This window comes from Pithys albifrons, chromosome 7, assembly GCF_047495875.1.
Source record: "Pithys albifrons albifrons isolate INPA30051 chromosome 7, PitAlb_v1, whole genome shotgun sequence".
NCBI lineage: Eukaryota > Metazoa > Chordata > Aves > Passeriformes > Thamnophilidae > Pithys > Pithys albifrons.
Window position 1 is genome coordinate 32,679,283 of NC_092464.1, and position 21,208 is coordinate 32,700,490.

Sequence of the window (21,208 nt, forward strand, 5' to 3'; positions counted from 1 at the left end):
GCGCATGTTATTCATCTCTGGTTTAGAAGCACAGAGTTCTGTAAACGCTTCCAGCCACCATGATGGGAAATTTTCTTCATCCAGCATAGAAGTGCAGCCTGTCAAGCTCTTGATGTCGTCAACACTGTGCCACTTCCCAATACTGGGAAACTATACAGATGATGTCTGTATATCTGTCCTGCTCACATGCAAGTTTATTAATAGCTTCATTGTAATTTTGTCACCTCTCTTCTAACTTGCTAATTTTTTCAGGTCTGTTTCTGAGACTATTGAGTCAACTTTAGAAGTTGGTGCTTGCCTACCCGTACCTTGTACCTCACTGGTGCTGTGGATGTTTAGTCTGTTTTAATTCTGAAGGTCTTTCAAATTCTCTTATGTAATCTAAATCCAGGTTTTCAAAGCTAGTGCTTCTTTGTAGACTTTCTCCTGGTTTTCTCCCTCCCCCTGACAACTGTCTGTACAGACCAGAGTAGATGTGCCTACAGGCTCAATAGCAGTTCCTGAACCTCCGTTCTTTATTCAGCAGTAAGTGAAGGCTGTGCGACGACTTTTTCCTGTTCCCTTTCCCTTCTCGGAGCCAGGAAACAAACGTGTCCCTGGTGTCTTTGGTCCTTGAGCCTAAACTCTTGGAACCCTGGAGGGAACTGTGCCCTTTTTAGGCCTGACAGGTTGTTTTGCCTGGTTTGTATCTGCTTTCAACTTGAGGAGCTCCATTGTTTCTGAGGGTTCAGTGGCCCTTGGCTCTCGGCTGCGCGGGGCGGCCACGCTCGTCCTTCGGTCCCTGCGGACCTGCTACCGGTGCAGGACGAGCCCGCCGCGCTCCGGGTCCCGCACTGCCATCCCGGGGTATCCCGAGGGCGGGGGGGCTGGAGGCTGCCCCGTGCCCGCCCCGGGCGCTCCGTGCGGCCGCTGCCGGAGGGAGTGCGGGGCCGGGCGGGGTCCCGCCGGGCTGTCGGCAGCGCCCTCTGGTTCGGCACTCGCGGGCTGGGGGTGTGGCGAAGAGACCGCAGAAAGTCCTACGAGGCCACGGGAGAACAGCCCGGGAAACTTTCCTGCCAGGAGCAGCGAGCAAGTTTCCCGCAGGTGCGTGCTGTGGCTGGTGCAAGGTGTTCCATTCTCAGCGGCGCTGGATGCGGGAGCCCCGGGCAGCAGCGCGGTGCAATCCTGTGGCTATTCCCAATGAAGGCACGTCGGGGATTGCCAGTTCATTTTGGGCATTCACACCTCTGAAGTTCTATGATGAATCCTTTGTGTGTCTCCGACAGACAGTGTAACAAAGGCCTATTTCTTCATAAATATGGATGGCGATTGTAAATATGAATGTTTTTCTTGGGGTTTTTTGACTGCTCCTGTCCTTGCAGGCTCTTCAGACGTCTCGCCAGAAGAGCTGCGCTGGAGTGCTACAACTGCAGAGCAAAGAAAGTTGTTGGGAATTATGTGAGTATTTAAAAAATGCTGATTAGTGTGGATAGTCTGTGAGATAGGACTTGGCACTGTTCTTCAGGTCACAACTCTTAACTTACCTATCAACTTTAGTGAATTACTAGAATGCCAAAATATCCTTCAATTCCTGTATGCCAGATGGAATGCCAAAACTGCTGCTGGTCTGTATGCCCTGCTGTAATGTCCTCTTTCTGCCTGAGATCCCTGCAGGGCTCAAACTGTCCAATCAGGTCTTGCTATTTATGTAAAGTCAAAAAAGTTGATTTAAGGGCAATACTGAGAGAATTTACAGAGATTCTCTGTTAATAACAAAAAATCTCAATTTCTCACCTTGAAGTTTCAGGAAAGCAAAAATCCTGTCTTCTAGGCTTAATGAAGTTTGTTTTTAATTCTAGATCCCTTTTTTCACTTCAGTTGTCAGATCACTCTTAAGTCTTCAATAATAAAAAAATGCTTTTCTTTCCCCCCTTTTTAGATAAATGCTGTTAGTGGTACACTGGAAAAATCTGCTGCTTCATTTGAATGCTTTAAATGCACCTACAAAACCAATTTTTGTAAGCTTTATGGAAACGCAAAATATTTCTGTTCTGATGTTATCTTTAAATGAATTAATTTACGCTGATGTTAATTTAATTTACAAATATTTCTGAAACATAGCTAATTGTGATGTGCCACCAGGGCATATCCTCTGGAATCTTCAGATCAGTGAACTGCAGACAGGTATTATGAACTCCTATAGTTAACTGAGGAAAAGAGTGAATTGGGATGATTCCATGTTAGCAAGGCAGCAGCTGGATCCCAGCTTTGGAATACTCTCATTGCAAGACACATGAAAGTAACCAGAGCTTAGCAAAGGAAAATGGGTGTGCCGAGGGTAGAGAAGAGAGTGAGTGAAAGCAGTGCCCTAAATAAGGTCACAAAGCACAACCTAAAATAGTAAGAGATGAAAATGAGAGCTCCAAGAGGGGATCAGGTCATTGACTGACAGGTAAAAATCTATAAATTGTAACAGATTTGTGTTTCTGGAGTGTTTTACAGAGAAGAGTGTGTATCAACTTAAAGCACTTTGTTCATGCAAGAGCAAGAGCATGTGATCCTGATGAAAGTGATCCTTGTCTAACATGGTCTGAGTTGCATCAATTGAACTGGGCAACTCTATTTTTGCTCCCAAGTATTCACCAAACGATAGTGTCCTGTTGTGGAATCTAGTTCTCATTTGTGTCTTTGGAATGTTTTCAGCTCTCTGCTTTCAAGAACACGGGCACTCACCCACTGCCTGCCTTTGGACTGGGAGGACAGCAAACATCAAGCTTTGGGCTGTCAAGTAAGTCCCTGTCCTAAGAAGCAGCAGATACAAACATTTTCTGGGGCTTTTCTGCTCCTGCATTTTTGAAATACAGCAGTGGATTAGTATCACTGGGGTACCCATTCTAATATTTTTGATAAATTCTGTACTTGCAGGCTTTCCTGTGAGCAGCAGCAGTGCCAGTGCCAGCAATTTCTCCTTTAAAGCCAGTTCCAGCCTCATCAGTTCCTCATCATCTGGAAATAGCCCAGCTGCTGGGGGCTCTTTGGCTGCTGGTAACCCTCCTGCATTTGGGGTGACCTCCTCTCCTAGCACACCACAGTCTGTTGGGTTTGGCAGCCCAGCAGCTCCATCTGCAGCCTCCTTCTCATTTAAAACAGCTGCAACAACTGGTGGGGTTGGACCTTCTGGGTTTTCAGGCTTTGGCAATGCTGTTGCTGCTGCTGCTGCAAACTCTTCAAGCCCCACTGCGGTCCCAGCCTTCGGAGCCTTTAATGCAGCCGCAGTCACTTCTGCCTCACCTTCAAGCAGTGCTTTGTCTGGACAGACTGCCAGTGCCTCCGGACATGTCACCTCAGCATCTTCTGCAGTCACCAGCACCACTGCCTCAGAGAAGTTATTTACACCCAAGAGTGAGTTATCAGCTGCAGAGTGGCAACAGTTTGAAGCAAAGGAGTTCACGACTGGAAAGATTCCTCTTAAGCCACCACCATTGGAACTTTTAAATGCTTACAACCTTTTAAGTTTATTCAGAAGTAACATGTTTTGAAATTAAATCAGATGCTTCCATTTTGTTAATTTTTGTTTCCTCTCTCAAGTCTCTTATGCAGGAATAAACCCACAGGTTATTTTGGATGGACATTTACGTCTAAGAAATGAACTGTTGGAACTAAAATGGAATGTTCCCTTCTATATGCTGTTCTGTGAAATTATGGGCAGACACTGTATGAAAAAAGCTGTCTCAAAAGAAGGAATGTTTCAGTTGGGTATGCATAGCCTTCTCTTCAGTCAGTGTATTATCTCCAGTTTTACACTCCAAGGGTTCAAGGTATAAGCTGTTTTTCCTGTTGCCTAACAATTGGTATTTACTTAGTGGGCCCTTACAGATTGTTATTACTGAATATGTTTCTCTGCTCTGTATCAAACCTTTATTGTTTCATTATTCAACTTAACGAGGGGATCAGCGCGGCTGCCTTGAAGCTCTCCCCCAGTTCCCTTCACTTGTTATCAAAGTCCTACAGGATCATAATCTTCTAGTTTAACCTTCCTGTCTACAACTGTCACATGGATTCAGGTCAAGAGGAGAGGCCATGTCAGACACACAATGAAAAGATGTTCAGTATAGCCTGCATTTTTCCCAGTTAGGGTTATGAGCCAGTGCAATAGTTTCCAAAAGCTGACTCTCAGTACAAGGAATAGACCATTACCAGTTCAACAAATCCAAAGTAGTAAAAGGGACATGTACAAAACAAAAAGCCAGAACCTCTCCCCACAGTGTTTATCTTAAAGGTGCCTGTATCACTGGCTGGGTTATATCTCTGAGGGCTAAAATCTTCACTTCCCATATACTCTTTGTTTTGATCTGTATCCTCTTAATCCATCTCTGCCCTGATTTATAGGGGGGTGGAATGGAGGGAACTAATGTTTGCACATAAAACCTCATCCCATTTACAAAGTCAGTAAAAAACCAACGAGGGTAAGATAATATAAAAATGCAATGACATATTTTCCCCATTCTCCCATTTATAAAGTGGCCACCATTGATTACAGTATCTCTTAATTTTATATTTAGTCACTCAATCTCCTCTAAGCTTATTCCAGTTTTGTAGGACATGTCCTAGAGAGCTAGGGCAAAGAACTGTGGGTTGGCATGTTCCCATCATTAAATTTAGTAACATTCAACTTACCTAAATCGTCTACGCTTAATCCCAGACCTTCAGTAGTTACACCACCCCAGTCCTACTGCTTGGTTGCACTGGTAAACATATACCATTCCAAAATGGAACAACAGTGAAGGGGTTACAGCTCTAGTGCTGGATGATCCCCAAAGTCTCTTCCCATCTTGATGATTCTGTGATTCCATAGCTATGCACTAGACATTCCTTCATCTCCCTGTAAAGATACAACACACGAGTATTTTACCATGCAGGCTCTGTGGGGAAAGGGCTTGTGTGAACAAGGGTCGGTTACAGCCGATGGGAGGGTGTGGTACTGTCAAAGCCCAAAGGCTTCCACGAGGCTCAACTAACCCCTAAGGTGGCTGTATCAGCAGCCTCTGGCTTTGCTGGAGTGACGCTGCCACGTGCACTCCCCTCTTCCACTAGAGTGCCTGTGTCACGTGTCTCTCCCACTGGAGTGCCGGTGTCACGTGTCTCTCCCACTGGAGTGCCGGTGTCACGTGTCTCTCCCAATGGAGTGCCGGTGTCACGTGTCTCTCCCAATGCAGTGCCCGTGTCACGTGTCTCTCCCACTGGAGTGCCGGTGTCACGTGTCTCTCCCAATGGAGTGCCCGTGTCACGTGTCTCTCCCACTGGAGTGCCCGTATCACGCGCTCTCCCCCCTTCCCGCGGGTACCCGCGCGTGGGGCTCCACCGCGGCGCTCGTGCCGGCGCGCGGCTGAGACGTCATAGTACTGCGCCGGCGCGGCCATGGTGTTGTGCCAGTACTTCCTGCGCGGGCGCTGCCGCTTCGGGGAGCGCTGCTGGAACGAGCACCCCCGCGGCCTCCCCGCAACCCCCGGGCCGCCCTCGCAAGGTACCCCAGCGCGGCGGGACGGAAGGGCTGGAGGCGGCCCCTGGGCGGCAGGAGCTCCGTAGCCGGGCAGGCCGGGCCGGTCGGGTCTCGGCGGGGCTGTCGGCAGCAGCCGCTGGCTCGGCCCTCGCGGGGTTGGGCTCTGGCGAAGGGTCTGGAGCACAGGTCCTATCAGGAGTGGCTGAGGGAGCTGGGGGTGTTCAGCCTGGAAAAAAAAAGTGGCTCAGTGATGAGCGTATCGCTCTGTACAACTACCTGGAAGGGAGGGTGGGTGTAGCCGGGTGGGGGTCGGCCTCTTCCGCATGGCAGCCAGCGACGGGACAAGAGGGTACAATCTTAAGCTGCGCCAGGGACGGTGTACGGTGTGGGTTGGCCATTAGGAAGAAGTTCTAAACAGAAGGGGTAATTAGACATTGGAAGGGGCTGCCCAGGGAGGTGGTGGAGTCACCGTCCCTGGAGGTGCTTACTGAAAGACTGGCCATGGCACTTGGTGCCGTGGTCTAGTTGTCATGGTCGTGCTCAGTCATAGGTTGGACTCGATGATCTCAGAGCTCTTTTCCAACCTAATTAATTCTCTGATTCTGTGACTGCAGCATGTGCCACGAGGCAATAGGAAAGTGGCTCAGGAAACTTTCCTGCCAGGAGCAGCAGATTAAGTTTCCAGCAGTCTCATGTTGTGGCCAGTGAAGGCTGTTTCCATGCTCATTGGCTCTGGGTGTTTGGGAGCTTTGGGAAGGCCAGTGACATTGCAGGGAGCCGAGGGCTGCGGCGATGGCATGGCAGGAACACGGCTGCAGTCACTTGTCCTCATTCTTGCTGAAGGAGGGTCAGAGTTTGTAACACACATGCACAGATGTGTCCAAGGTCTCAAATAAAATTTGAGAGCAATCTGTGCTGCAGCAGAGCTCCTGCTGTAGCTATGGAGGCAGGAGCCTCTAATGTGAATATACTGTGAGTTAATTTTTTTTTCTGCTGGGGTAGTTTCTTTGTGAAACGACCTAAGCAAAAGTGAAATGGTCTCTTTCTGGGATTCCATGAGTTGTTGGCACGGTGATTTAGTTGAAGATGTCTGCTCATTTTGGCATGGGGCTGTTCAGACTATGTGACTTTTAAAAGTGCTTTCCAACCCAAACTATTCAGTGATTCCATGTGAGGAGGAGTTGCCATTTACTTCTGACTCCTGAACTACCATGGGTAACTCACTAAGTTAAGCTCACTAAATAATGAGGTTAACTCATTAGGAAAATCCTACATTTTCATTTCAAACTTCTTACTGCCACCATAAAACTAGTTATACTTACGGTTTCTGTTGATGCTGTATTGTTTCATGCCTTGATTAAAAATTTCTTGTTTGATTTCTTTGTTTTTTATTTGGAAGTTACTAGCGGAAGAGGAGGAGGATGGGGTACCTCTAACCAGAGATACAGTAATGTTATCCAGCCATCTACCTTCAAGTCTGATACATGGGGTGGCAGCAGAGATCATGGAAGAGGATTCTTTGGCTCCTCTGATTTCGGATCATCCGGCAGCGGCAGCAGAAATGCAGACTTTTCACAGAACAGGTTCTCTGCGTTAGCAAACAGTCAAAGTGTTGCTGATGGCTCTAAAGATGAAGAGGAAAGACTTCTGTAAGTTGCAGTCCTCTCTTACTGAAAGCATTTAGAATGAGCAGTTTAAAAGCTTGCTGACTTCCTAGAGGTGATGCAGAGGACAGGATCATGTAGGAAGACCCACAGAACACATGACTTCATTTGGTTCTCTGGAGTGCTGTTGGCATAGTAGGGAAGTGATCCTTGTTTGTGGCCTGAGCTGGGCAGGTAGACAACTGTGATAGTCGTAAGATGGTATGGTACTTAAGTTGTGGGCAGGAGGATAAGGAATGAAACAAAGATTTCAGTGCTTGAAAATAAGGAGTCAGACCCCTTTGAGAAAATTAATGATTTGACTTGGTTTTCCAGACAAGAAAACAAATTTTTCTGCCAACAGCAAAACTTGTATGAAACCTGTTTTCATACAAGTGTTACAGTCAGTTAAGAGTGACCAGCAGATTCAAGACAATTGCAGGGCAGGTACTGAGAAGCAACAGGCAGTGTGACTCCCCAAAGAAAAAGGGTTTTGGAACCACTTTCCATTACCTTTTTTAAGATTTTAAGTGTTTAAGGAAAGACTTGGTTTTCATGGTAGCAAGTATTTGACTCTTCCTTTGGATTCAAACCAGGCAATTGTTTCTGGTGGTTTTGTTTTGGCTATGTAACTTCTCCTTCATCTGTGGTTTTGCTTTGTTTTGTAGAGAATGTGTAGTGAAAGACATGGAAGTTTGGGAATCTTCAGGACAATGGATATTTTCATCTTACTCACCGATGAAAGAAAAGCTGAATGTCTCAGGTGGGTAATGTTTTTGGTGATGTTGTGTATTGCTGCTATTTAGGATACTTGTGTGACTTGCTTGTGCTGTTGGACCTCTGTGGAACCATTTGCAAGGTGATGATTTGGGAGTATGAGATTATGGCAAGTTCATTTTGGATGTTCACACCTCTGAAGTTCTGTAATGAATCTTTGTCTCTCCGACTGTGACTAATTTGGACAGACCAAGGTTTATTTCTTCATAACTGTGAAGGGTGTTGTAAGTATGAATCTGTTCTCTGGGAGGTTTTTAACTATTTCTGTCCCTGCAGGCTTTTCAGATGTCTCACCAGAAGAGCTGCGTCTGGAGTATTATGACAGCAGAGCAAAGAATATGATTGGGAACTATGTAAGTACTCAAAGAATACTGGTGTGGACACTCTTTGGGACAGGACTTATTACTGTTCTTAGATGACAGCTCTTGACTCATTTAGCTCCTAGCTCTAGAAATTATGAGAATGCCAAAATGTTTGATTGCTGTGCACCAAATAAAATGCAGAAATAGTTGCTAGACACTCCTTGACTTAATCTTGTCCCTGATCTTGTGTGTTATTTGTAGAAGTTACTTGAATACTGTCTCAGAAATTTAACATCTCATATGCTATTAGTCAGTTTGTTACAGCTGGTTATCTAGTGCCTTAAATAGAAGACTAGGGTAGTTTATTTGACCTTGTTCTTTTACATGCCTTTGTTGCATGATGAAAATAGCAGATACTTGTCTAGAAAATATATATACCCCTTTGGAAGTAATACATATGTTTTTATAGAAAACATCTCTCAATGTATATATATTGTTCCTTTCTCATAGCCCTGTCAATATCAATGAAGCTAACAGAGTTTAATAATGTGCCAAGAAGGAAATTAGGCTGGTGACGAGTATAAACTGATTTAAGCTGCATTAAGCTGCATTTCACTCTTTCCTCTTCTTCTTGGTTCTGTGTTCCAGAAGGCGTTGCTGTTGTCACCTCTCTTGCTTCATATGTTTACCAGAACTGCATTTTCAAAGACAAGAGATACATAATTTTTTAAAAACTTCAACTGTAATAACAAACCAAAATGTTTAAACAATATACTATGCCTGGCTATTAAAAAAAAATTGTGGTCTCACCAAAGCAGTAAATGCAAGTTCATGAAACTCTTCAGTGTATAGATGATAACTGTATGATACAGTTCTCTCACAAAGTGTTTAAGTACAAAATGTATTTCCATGTTTCTATTCTTAAAGTGAGTCGAAATCTGAATTTTCCAGTCGGTTGTATAAGAGCAGATACAAAGCAACATGATCTTCCAACACATGACTATACACAAAAGAATTATTGATGTTTGTGATGTAAGACTCATTTGAAAAATTAAGGAATTTGTCCACTAAAGGATTACTCATTCCATTCATACAAGCATTTGTGACAATAAGTGTTTTACTTGACTAGGTTTTAAGGAAAATTCAATTAGACTAGGCATTAAATTAGATGTATTGCTAAATTTAAATATAAATCTAAGAAGTTCAGGTTTAAAGTTCCTGAAGGGTGATTTGAAGACTTTTCAGATTCTTGTTTAATCCTAAATCACAGTTATTAAGACACAGGTACAATTTACTGCCACACTGTTCTGTGCAGTTATCTGATGGATCATGTTAAAGAGGTTGATTTGAGTTAAAGAAATTAATGTAGTCAGAACAAAATATCTTAGGATGATACTAATAAAGTGTTTGAATTACAGTATTTTGAAAGTGGATATGTTTTTTCTGAAAATGTGGAAGAAGATAAGGGAAATCTTCGGACTGGGGCTTACTGAGTGAGCACATAAGTGGACAGGCCAGGAATAAAATAGGAAGCGAAGAATTTGTTCTCAGTATTTGTTCTCAATATCTCGTGACATTTGTTTCTTTTTTCCCCAAGTACCTAATTCAGAAAGAGACAGAACTTGGATTTAAAAAACCTCATGACATTTTTTTAATATTACTCCTATGGAACAGAGAGTTTAAAGGAATTCTCTGTTAAAAAGGCCTCACCTTGAAGTTTCAGGAAAGCAAAAATCCTGTCTTCTTGGCTTAATGAAGTTCCTATTCCAATTCTAGATACCTACTTTCAGTTCAGTTGTGAGATCACTCTTCTTTTAAGTCTTCAGAAATACAAACATGCTTTTCTTTCCCCTTTTTTAGATAGATGCCGTCCAACAGTTAGCGGCACAATGGAAAGATCGGCTACTTCAGTTGAAAACCTTAACTGCATCAACAAAAGCAGCTTTGGTAAGTGTTAAGGAAAGGCAAAATGTTTCTGTTCTGTGCTAATGTTGACTCTTCCAAGACAGAATCAGCACACTGGACTGGAATTGCCCTCCAGTATATCTAAGGATAAATTGAGCATTTGGGTAATGCTGGATCAAGGAATTGAGAGACAGGTGGGAGAGAAACCCTTTGGATAACATTTGAAGATAAAAAAAGTCATTGATCCTGGGAAGGTGACAAACACTTATGAACTGAGATTTTTTTTTTCAGAAGAAATTGCTTGAGTTAAAGCCAATATGAAGTAATTGGGGAGACAGAGAAAGGGGCTTTATTTAAGTGGTGTTTCCATTAAGTGCATTAAAGGTTAAGTAATGTGATCCCAGCGCTTGGTCTGTTCAGTGCTGAAGATGGAGAAGCGGGATTTGGGCTTTAGTGCAGGAGAATGGGTGTGCTGATGATAGAGAAGAGAGTGAGTGAAAGCAGTGCCCTAAATAAGGTCACAAAGCACAACCTAAAATAGTAAGAGATGAAAATGAGAGCTCCAAGAGGGGATCAGGTCATTGACTGACAGGTAAAAATCTATAAATTGTAACAGATTTGTGTTTCTGGAGTGTTTTACAGAGAAGAGTGTGTATCAACTTAAAGCACTTTGTTCATGCAAGAGCAAGAGCATGTGATCCTGATGAAAGTGATCCTTGTCTAACATGGTCTGAGTTGCATCAATTGAACTGGGCAACTCTATTTTTGCTCCCAAGTATTCACCAAACGATAGTGTCCTGTTGTGGAATCTAGTTCTCATTTGTGTCTTTGGAATGTTTTCAGCTCTCTGCTTTCAAGAACACGGGCACTCACCCACTGCCTGCCTTTGGACTGGGAGGACAGCAAACATCAAGCTTTGGGCTGTCAAGTAAGTCCCTGTCCTAAGAAGCAGCAGATACAAACATTTTCTGGGGCTTTTCTGCTCCTGCATTTTTGAAATACAGCAGTGGATTAGTATCACTGGGGTACCCATTCTAATATTTTTGATAAATTCTGTACTTGCAGGCTTTCCTGTGAGCAGCAGCAGTGCCAGTGCCAGCAATTTCTCCTTTAAAGCCAGTTCCAGCCTCATCAGTTCCTCATCATCTGGAAATAGCCCAGCTGCTGGGGGCTCTTTGGCTGCTGGTAACCCTCCTGCATTTGGGGTGACCTCCTCTCCTAGCACACCACAGTCTGTTGGGTTTGGCAGCCCAGCAGCTCCATCTGCAGCCTCCTTCTCATTTAAAACAGCTGCAACAACTGGTGGGGTTGGACCTTCTGGGTTTTCAGGCTTTGGCAATGCTGTTGCTGCTGCTGCTGCAAACTCTTCAAGCCCCACTGCGGTCCCAGCCTTCGGAGCCTTTAATGCAGCCGCAGTCACTTCTGCCTCACCTTCAAGCAGTGCTTTGTCTGGACAGACTGCCAGTGCCTCCGGACATGTCACCTCAGCATCTTCTGCAGTCACCAGCACCACTGCCTCAGAGAAGTTATTCACACCCAAGAGTGAGTTATCAGCTGCAGAGTGGCAACAGTTTGAAGCAAAGGAGTTCACGACTGGAAAGATTCCTCTTAAGCCACCACCATTGGAACTTTTAAATGCTTACGACCTTTTAAGTTTATTCAGAAGTAACATGTTTTGAAATTAAATCAGATGCTTCCATTTTGTTAATTTTTGTTTCCTCTCTCAAGTCTCTTATGCAGGAATAAACCCACAGGTATAAACATTTGAACATTGTGGTTTTTTGTTATTTCTTGGTTATTTTGGATGGACATCCAAGAAATGAACTGTTGGAACTAAAATGGAATGTTCCCTTCTATATGCTGTCCTGTGAAATTCTGGGCAAACACTGTATTTAAAAAGCTGTCTCAAAGGAATGGTTCAGTCAGGTATTCACAGCCTACTGTGAATGGCATGCTAGAATGAACCAGATGCACTGCAAGATTGCTTGTTTGACAGCCTTGTCTTTCACCTCTTCAGAGGGTTTGTGCCCTTGGACAGTGGTGTTTGGAGAGAGGAAGGGTTCTGTGTGGTCTGTACTGTGCCAGATGAATCTGTCCTCCAGGAGCAAGTTCCCTCTGCCAGTTGATGCGATTCAGATGTTGTTAGTAGTTGTTCCTGAGGTCACCATTGCCCGTATGAATGTCACACAGTTGGGGGAGGACAGCCCTGAAAACATTCATCCTGAAAAGGAGCTTTTGGGTTGCTATTTTGTCACCTCTTGGATGAAATTTTGCAAGCAATTACAAAACTGCCTTTCTGTGAACTGATCAAATTTGTTGTCAGGTTCTCAAAGCTTTATGGGTGCACATGTCAGCAGTGCCTTTTCTGCAGTCATGATATTTAGTTACCCATTTTACTGCCAAGATGCTCTAAAGCAGGAGTCAGGAATCTTCCAGAGGATGTCCTAGACTCAGGGGAAGAGAACATTTGCTCTTGACCAGGCCCTCCCCTTAGTGGTCTAAAATTGTCAAACCTCACCTTTAAGAGGAAAGCAAAAGTTTCCTCCAGGACACACATAACCAAGTCAATGGTTTCTGTAACACTGGAAGATCACATTTCCATTTTCACTATGGATTTCAGGGTCCTACATAAAACTTGATTAAAGTCATGTATCTGACTGCAGGTCCATCAGATACTGGCTTGCTAAAACAGTGGGAACAACTGGGACAACATCCAGGATGATAAACCATGGGTAGACGGTCTGCAGACTTCATGGGAATCCAGGTTCCTCAGTCCATGTACTCAGAGACTCACAGGTGTTACAGATGTCAGCCAGCTGTTCCTGCTTAGCTGCTCTAGCAGCTTACCAGGCTTAAAAGTGTGCAAGGGCTTTTTAAAGTGTAAGTGCTTTTGCTTTAACCAAAAAAAAAAAAGAAAAAGTAAGGCAATAAAGAAGCCTGAATATTCCCCTGTACATAACCAAAGGACATTGGCTAGATGTTCTCAAAGGTCATTCTAAGCTACAGGGACCTAAAGGAAGAAGGGAATTTTTAAGTGTTAGGTCACCTTGACATTAGGAAACAGATTGAATGAGGTATTCCTAATGCATATGACAAGTTAAAGTTTATAAAGATTAAAGTTAAAAAGGTTTAATCAAGTGCATTTCTTAGATCATCTCACCTTTAAAAGAAAAATAAAAAAAATCACAAAGATACTAAGATCTGGTGTTTCCACAAATGGGCTTCTGAAAAGCTGGCAGAGATCAGTGTGATATGATTTACCTAGCAAAAACTATATATTTGGCTGCAGAAGCAGCAATAGGGATAGGATAGCATAGAAGGAAATAGTACTGCTCCAAGGGGGTCACCAAACTGCAGAAAATAAGCAACAATTTGTTAGACCAAAGCAATATATCCCAATATTTGCTTTGTATTTTTTTTCTTTTCCCCCCCTGTTTATCTTGTTCTGCTTTTGGTATACTTGATTTCAAAGTTGGTTGCAAGTACAAAGGAGGCTAAATAATACCTTTCTTTTGGCTACAATCCTTTCATTTTTCTTAACTTCTCCTTTTTGCAACTGATGTTTTTGTTTGGTATACGGCTGCTCTTGGGAAAGTCATAATGCTGTGGTCTGGCATATAAAAACCACATATAGGGTGGCGGCAAACTGACAGATGTCACTTACTGTACCTTGATTTAGAACAGGAAACACGAATGACTGTCCAAGCAGATGGGTAAGGTCCTGATTAGCAGGAAAACTTTGGTCTGTGAAAGAGGCTAGAACATTTAAGCTCCACGTGATATTTTCAAGTACTTCAGTTGCTTTTAAATAACAGGATTTATGAGTCACTGAAATTCCTGGAGTGTGGTACAAACAATTAATTTGAAGAATGATTTGAAGTTTTAGTTTTCAAGAGCTCATGGATTAATCCCCAGAGAGTAGCACTTGAGACTTGCTGTGTACAGGAGAAAAACCCTCCAGTGCCCCAGCTGAGGAAGCAACCCAGCGTCTAACAAATGCAATTTTCTCTGCCCTTTTTCCTCTGCTAGTGATCCTAGCTGCACTGACAGATCTCAAAATGTGATTTAGCAGCTGAGAAGAAAAAAAAAAGTGAACTTCAGAGAAGCGTTACAAGCATGTCTCAAAAATTAAGCATCACAGTAGTCATGTGCTCTGTAGTTTCACAATGTGCAGCAGCAAGTGGCATGGTAGCCTTAACACTGAATGAAGGAAGATGGACTGCAAATAACCAACTGACTAGATTTAAGCCTCAGAGGATAAGCTGAGGGCATCAACAACAATAAATTAACAGAAGGCTAAGGAAAGAAGAGCTTTCACAAATATGCCTGGGAGAGAAAGGAATACAAAAAGCCTATTAATACAGGAGCACTGAAGGGAGATTGATAACTCAGACGGTGAAAATCTATTTAAAAATATTTTAAATGAGTGAGAGGTGAAAATCAATGAGGATGTAATGCAGTAACTGATAAAAGCAAGTAAGAAAATATTTGTGAAATGAGAGCTTACTGCAGCACAGTGGGAGTTCAGGCAATTTGCTGTACTGGTCAGTAAGGGAATCAGCTAATGGACTTGCTACAGTTCTGGTAAGTGATACCACTTACTCAGGCAAGTGATAGAACACGAGGGATATGCTGGCAGACTGAGAAAATAACGTAGCCAGCAAAGGTTCTTATTTTGTTGATGATTACAAATAATTTAAGGAGATAATAAAGACAGATGATCTGTCTTTTAGTAAGGCATTTGATACAGCATTTCGGAGGTGTCAGATGTTTATGTTATGTTTGTGTTTAATTTATGGTTAGCAGTTAATCACAAACATCGACAAGTGAGTGAACACTTTTTTTTTCTAGTCCACCTCCTGTATCCTAATGCCGAGGATGGAGAGAAACTGTAATTTGATACTTACTTGAGTAATAGTAGAGAAAGAAAGCCACAGTTTGTACTTAGGCAATTTAAGTAGATACCTAATTATATTTGACCTAAAGTAAGCCAGCAGATGAAGGAAAAATCTGGACTAGTAGTATTCAGAGAGACAGAGCAAACTGTAGAGTTGAAAGGTGCTGACAGTGAGATATGAAGCCATGGTGGTTCAGATCAGTAAAATGTAGTTTGAGCTGTAAGAATCTCCTACAGCTGCAGTAATGCTGCACTTAGCTTTGAGCACACAATTCCCAGTGACCTGCAAGATGAGTAGAAGGAGATTCAGAAAGCAAGCAAACCCACTGGAAATGAGAATTTAGGAGGGAACTTAAGAGCTGAATAATTATTGCTTGGTGAAAGCAGAGGCTGCAACATGAAATGACTGTCTTATTGAAAGGGTACCCTCTCAGGAAGGAGGAAATAGGATTTTTTAAAGTGTTCTAGTAACCAGAATATTGCACTACTTCACAGATGCCTTAGACAGGAAGTTTCCCACCAGGGAAAGTCCTTTTCTGCCTCTTAAACTCTGGCCAAGCCAAAACACTAGAAGCCTGTCAGAACTAACAGTATGTGTCCTCAGAGATGCAGCAGTCTGCTAAAGTAGATCTGAACCCTTTGAACCAAAATACACCAATGCTTTTGAAGAGAGTGACAGGACTGAAATGCTGAGGGTTTGGGGCAGGCAGCTTGATGTTCCTGCCACCTTTCCTGGGAATGACATAAGGTGCTGGCCATAAAGAGGGACCCTCTCTCCACTGAGTTTGAAGAACCAGATTAGCTCACTAATACTGGGAGTGAATATGCCTCTTGGCCTTGAAACTCACATTTGCCTTGAAACTCTCACTTGCAATTGCCTGGTTTTTCTGTTAAGAATAGCTAATTAAAAAACCCGGAAAGTTGTTCTTAGCAGCTCAGCCTTAGGCAATATGCTTGTTTAATCTGCAGTGCTGTTGCAAATTTTCAGTTTGGTGTGCAGAAAAAAGCTAGACACTCTCTTACAGCATGGTATCATACATCAGGCTCCTTGGTGGGACTTACCCTCCCACTAAAGAACAAAAACAGGTCTTAAAATGGAGGGAAGAACAAGAACAACAAGATTTAAATGTCAGCAGGCTGATCAACATTTTTGTTTGAGTATACGATTTGCTTTGTCTTTCCTCCACAGCCAGTAGAGTTTGTTCTTACCGTGTCACATGAGAGACATAAGAAACAAGTTTTATACCTTTCCTCTTCCAGTAAGCAGATCTGTTAATGTTGCTAATTGCATCTTAGTCATCGGAAAAGTGATCTGGTGGTTTTAAAGTACCTGCAGCATTTACATCCTGTTGCACCTGAATTTCTGTTTTGTTATAGCAGTGGGTTCTTAGCAAACTAAATGCTTTTCAGTCAACAACATCAAGTAAGGCTTCTGCAAGTCTTCCATGGAGCCTTATCTTTGCAAATCACATGAAATATGCCCATTGCATATGCCCTACAAAGTAATTAGATTAGCTCTAATTATACAAAATATATCCACCCTTCTGTGTGAATCAAACAAGCAACATTTGCATGTGTGCATGTGAAACCATGTCACATCACTTTTAAAAGGAGAGTAATGAGGTACAGTTTTGATCTCTGATAGCTTTGCTATTCTGTCTGCCCGGTTCTATTGCCGTTTTTCTCAGTCTCACAAACATCTGTACAGCCCTGGCTCGCATTGTGCTCTGGTATTAAAGCATTCCTTGTGGACTCAGGAGATTTTGTTGTTGTAATTTACTTTTGCAAGTATGGGCTTCTCTTAAGTATCTGTAATGATGAAACAGAACTAAAATAAGATAAAGCTGAAATAGTTTGTAACCATGGATTGCATTACAAAAAACAAAAACAAAAAAAAAAACCCAAACAAAAAACCCCCAAACCCTGGTTTCATTTACTGTTTCTGTATGATAAATGAACAGTAGATGAGGTGGAGAAGAGCCCTCTGTATTCAGTATTCATAAACTCTTTGGGACAGAAGAGACCCATAGCCTGTGTGCTTGCTCAGGAGCTCCCACGGGGCTGGGGACAAACAGCCCATTGCGAAGTGAAGCGCTACTCGAATTTCCCCCTAGGAGCTGGCAGAGCATGAAACAGAGACCCAGCCTGCAGGCAGATCTGCCTGCCTGGAGATAAGGCTGCCTCAAATTTTACTGCAGACCCTCCTGCTTGGAGTCTGCTTCAGACACCTCTGTCTATCTAATCCTACCTTCTTGGAGACTGATTTCTTTACTCCCTGTCCTATGTGCTTCCCACTCCCCACAAGTTCCCTGCTCCCCTGCTTTTGCATATAGGCAGTCATGACTCCTTTGGCCTCCCTGTGCAGGTATTGCAGATAAAAATAGCCATGAGAAATCCCTCCTCTCTAGAAGTCTGTGCCTCTACCTGAAGCCAGCATGGGAATTCACATGATGTTGGGACACAGAACTCATGATTTGACACCTCCAAGCCAGCCTGAGCATGCAAACAGAGCTGTACATCACAAGTTGGTACTGATACAGCTCCAGCATGACCTGTCTTTCCGGCTGGTGCTGTTTTAACGTTCTGTCCCATCAGTGTCCTTTGCTCACATATTCAAACTCTGTATCACATGACATTTCTGGCAAAATGAATCCCACTTAACCTTTAATCATCTTCTATAAGGACTGGTCAGCTCCTCCTGCCTGTTCTTTCCAGACAGCTGCCTCTGCCTGTGCTTCTCAGGACCACACCTAGAAACTCAGAAGTACTAAAGCTCCTCCTGCCTCCAGCTAGACAGTGCTTCTGGTTCTCTAGACACTTGTCTGAAATATGTCAGAAGGTTTCTTTTCTCCTAAAGAACACTGATGCAAGTGATGTACCTTCCTGTTTGGGTTGTCCTCTAGTCCCTCATCCCTTCAGCAGGGATGGTCTCTGTCCTGAGCTGCTGGGGGCAGAAGCAGCACCAGCATTTTGTCACCCATCAGGTGTACAACCCTGAAGGAGGTTGTACATCTGAGGAAACACCTCTGGGCCTCCACACAATAATGACTGTAGTTTGTCTGCTAACAGGTGTCTAATTGTCTGCTAAAAACCAGATTAACTTTCTCCTATTTTTCCCTTCTGAGCATTGCTGTACAGAGGATGAGGAAAAGAGGAGGCAAAATGGGCACAAAATACTTGAGAATTTGCTGAAATCCATGATACTGCTGGACACCCCAACTTTGGCTTATATGTTTGAAGCACAAGTCCATCCTTCTTTTCATAGTGAAGCTACAGCTTTGATGACTAGCAAAGAGCACAAGCAATGTAAGTTAGTTTTTGCAGAAAGAAATATTTCTTCGTGCCAATAATAGGTCCATACTGAGGTAACAAAGGTTATGTTGGACACCTGATGACATATAAGGCTGTGCTGAAAAATATAGGGGTCTCTCTCTGACCTTTTCTTATGGTTTGGAAAAACATTGGATAACATTAAAGAGATTAGTAGAATGTCTCAATATTAAAGACAGTATTAAATAAATAAATAATTAAATAAATGCACACAAGACTCTTCGTGATCACAGCTGAAATAAACTGGTTATGGCAACAAACTTAGACTTAAGTGGTCACTGGACAGATTCCATCCTTATGATGATCTACTTTGAGAAGGTTTATTCTTCCAACAATAACAAACAGTCATGAACAGAGATAGTACTATAAAGTAAAAAAAGAGTACATGAGAACAATATGTAGTGTTTTTTGTTGTTTTAAAACTGTTAGAGTGTATGTGGCTGTAGTTCATAGCTATACATCTGAAATCATTTAATTTGCAGTCTGTATATATTGCAGGACTTGGTCTACAGGAAGGGGAAATTGCATTTCACAGCATTCCCACCTCTGACGCTGGGCCTGTGATGATTCACGCAGCCTTGGAGGTCAGCCAGAGGACTCAAAAGCACGAAGCCCCAGTGCACACTGTGCATTCGTGCCCTGCTCAGCTCTCACAGACCCTCAGTGTGGACCCATCTCTAGAAAAGATGCCCCAGGGCTGTAATGCTGGCTGTTAGCCATCTAAAAATTTCTCTATCAAAGCAATTTAAGTTTCTGACATAGTGCACAGGAGTGAGAAAACTCCTGAGGTCCAATTCATGATGTTTTCTGGTTTGTATTCAAATCACTCAATTTTAGTAGGTTTCCAAAAAGAAAAACCAACAAACAAAACCTATGATTATAGTATCGGATCATCTGCCTGTGATACCTTCATGCACTAGTACTTTTTTTTAACCCCATGGCCAGTTTTCAGATGCTTGAGTCTCAAAGATTATAATCTCATTGCTGTAGTAAGCATTGGCAGCTGGATGAAGAATTAGACTAAAATTAGTGTTTCAATTAATAGAAAACCAGGCAAAATGCAGCCACTATGAATACTGCCAGCAACAGCTGGCTGATCAGCACACACACAGATGTGGTATCTAGAGCAGTTTACCAGACATTTGCCTCATTGGTGGTATTAAAACAGGACAAAGGGCACCAAACTGCAGGAAACTAAGTTTCATATGCACATTCTATAGGTCAAACCCAACTTGTTTCAAATATCAAAGCAAGATTTTTCCATGTTCAAATATGGAATTAACCCAGGAACAAGGAGCAATACTATGTGAGTTCAAATATAAGAAAGAATCAAGGCTCATAACTCCACCCCGAATTGCCAGTTTGCTGCCAGTTTCATGCTTAATAGAAATCAATGAAATTATTCTTATCCAAGAGCTTTGCAAGTCCCCTCTCTCAGGTAGCCTTTCATATCTTATGAGGAAAAGAGGGTCATTGCAGAAGAGCTTCTACAATGAAACAGAACTTATAAATGATCTTTCACTTAAAACTGGAAATGACAATCTGACTGAAATAAAACAATTTCTATTAGCTTTACCTTCTGATCAATTTCTAGCCATAATTGTTCACTAACCTATTACTATATCACTAATCCTTTGTCCTACCATATAATACACTATATTAATTTGTTTGCTTTTCCATTTGGCAGAGAATGCCATTTCTACCAAAATACATGAAATTTTTCAAGGCATTTCATATATTCTGACTATTTTGAAGAAACTGCTAATTATAGATATCAGTTGAGGAAATTTGTATGTTCATTCATCTTCTAACCTTAAATCTAACAAAACTGATTCCAAAAGTCTTAAGATACAGGAGAATCTGAATGTGACTGAGCAAATTCAGACAATTTGAGATGGTTTTCCATCACACACAGCAAACTGAAGAAGCCTAAACAGCCACTGGCTCCCTCTGTTCAAACTGGAGAGAGTTGTCTGTGCATCAGTATACACAGCCTCCTTTATTTTGCAGGGCAACCATGTCCCCCCAGAAAGGATCCAAAACATTCAAGGCAACCCAGGTCTATGTAAGAACATTCAGACTCACCAGTAAACTGAAGCTCAAGCAGACCCCAGGGCATGGCTCTGATGGGTTTTCCACAGGAAATAACACTGAACAGTAACCACTTGTTCTCTAACTTGACAGAGCTTCTGCCTGCTCATGTTCCATCATCTCCAGAGGGGACTGCTTAGTTATCATACAAGGCTTGATAAAACTTCTGAAACAGTCAGGCAGGACTTCCTCCATTCAACTGTAAAACAAAAGAAAGTAAGAAGCAGAAAAACCCCAGACTAAGCCCTCAGCCCTGTTGCATTATTCCTAGAACACCTGCACTGCCAGGGGACAGAGCCTGTTTCTCACTTGCTTCATCTGTGGCCCATTACAGCCTGAGAGGGTGAAAGAAAGGAAGCAGGTGTTGAGAAGTCCCTTACAATGATAATGAGAAAAGGATGACACTAAAAGTTTGCTTGGGTCTCCAGCAGAGAGAGGGTTGCATCTCTACACATCTCCTCTTTGTGGGTATGTAGGTTCTTCTGAGGTTTGTGTCCTGGATCATCAAAGTGTTACCCAATCACAGGATAATCAGGTGTAATTATGCTACTTATTCTCTTTCTCTGTTGCCCCATTCTCCCTGCCTCTTAAGGGTTGTTACCTGTATTGTCCAAATTGGAAACCACCAGAGATTACCTGCTGGTGCTATGGTTACCACAAGAGCTTGAGGTAATACAAGAGCAATCTTTGCTTATGCTTAGTGAACTGAATAGATAATAGGCAAGTACTAAATAGGGTTGTGTTTATCCAGGGCACCAGAGCTGGCATGGTAGAAGACTGGCTG

The 21,208-nt window shown here is 42.7% G+C and overlaps 2 protein-coding genes and 1 long non-coding RNA gene across 3 annotated transcripts; 2 read left to right on the top strand and 1 right to left on the bottom strand.

The window, feature by feature from the left end:
* Positions 1-4: 4 nt before the first annotated feature.
* Positions 5-3,742, top strand: LOC139674643 (nucleoporin NUP42-like). Its single transcript, XM_071561250.1, has 5 exons — positions 5-163; positions 641-1,083; positions 1,362-1,437; positions 2,683-2,767; positions 2,905-3,742. Exons 1-5 carry the CDS (start codon positions 5-7, stop codon positions 3,516-3,518), a joined length of 1,377 nt encoding a protein of 458 aa, XP_071417351.1. The 3' UTR covers positions 3,519-3,742.
* A 1,543-nt stretch (positions 3,743-5,285) lies between these two features.
* Positions 5,286-11,875, top strand: LOC139674504 (nucleoporin NUP42-like). Its single transcript, XM_071560921.1, has 7 exons — positions 5,286-5,503; positions 6,879-7,128; positions 7,791-7,885; positions 8,176-8,252; positions 10,062-10,148; positions 10,950-11,034; positions 11,172-11,875. The coding sequence occupies exons 1-7, from the start codon at positions 5,398-5,400 to the stop codon at positions 11,783-11,785; spliced, it is 1,314 nt and encodes a 437-aa protein (XP_071417022.1). The 5' UTR covers positions 5,286-5,397; the 3' UTR covers positions 11,786-11,875.
* Positions 6,782-20,899, bottom strand: LOC139674505 (uncharacterized). The gene is made up of 4 exons (XR_011698309.1): positions 20,805-20,899; positions 20,419-20,623; positions 7,636-8,895; positions 6,782-7,103 (listed from the first exon to the last, which is right to left on the bottom strand). It is a non-coding gene; the product is annotated as an uncharacterized lncRNA (long non-coding RNA).
* Between the last annotated feature and the right edge of the window lie 309 nt (positions 20,900-21,208).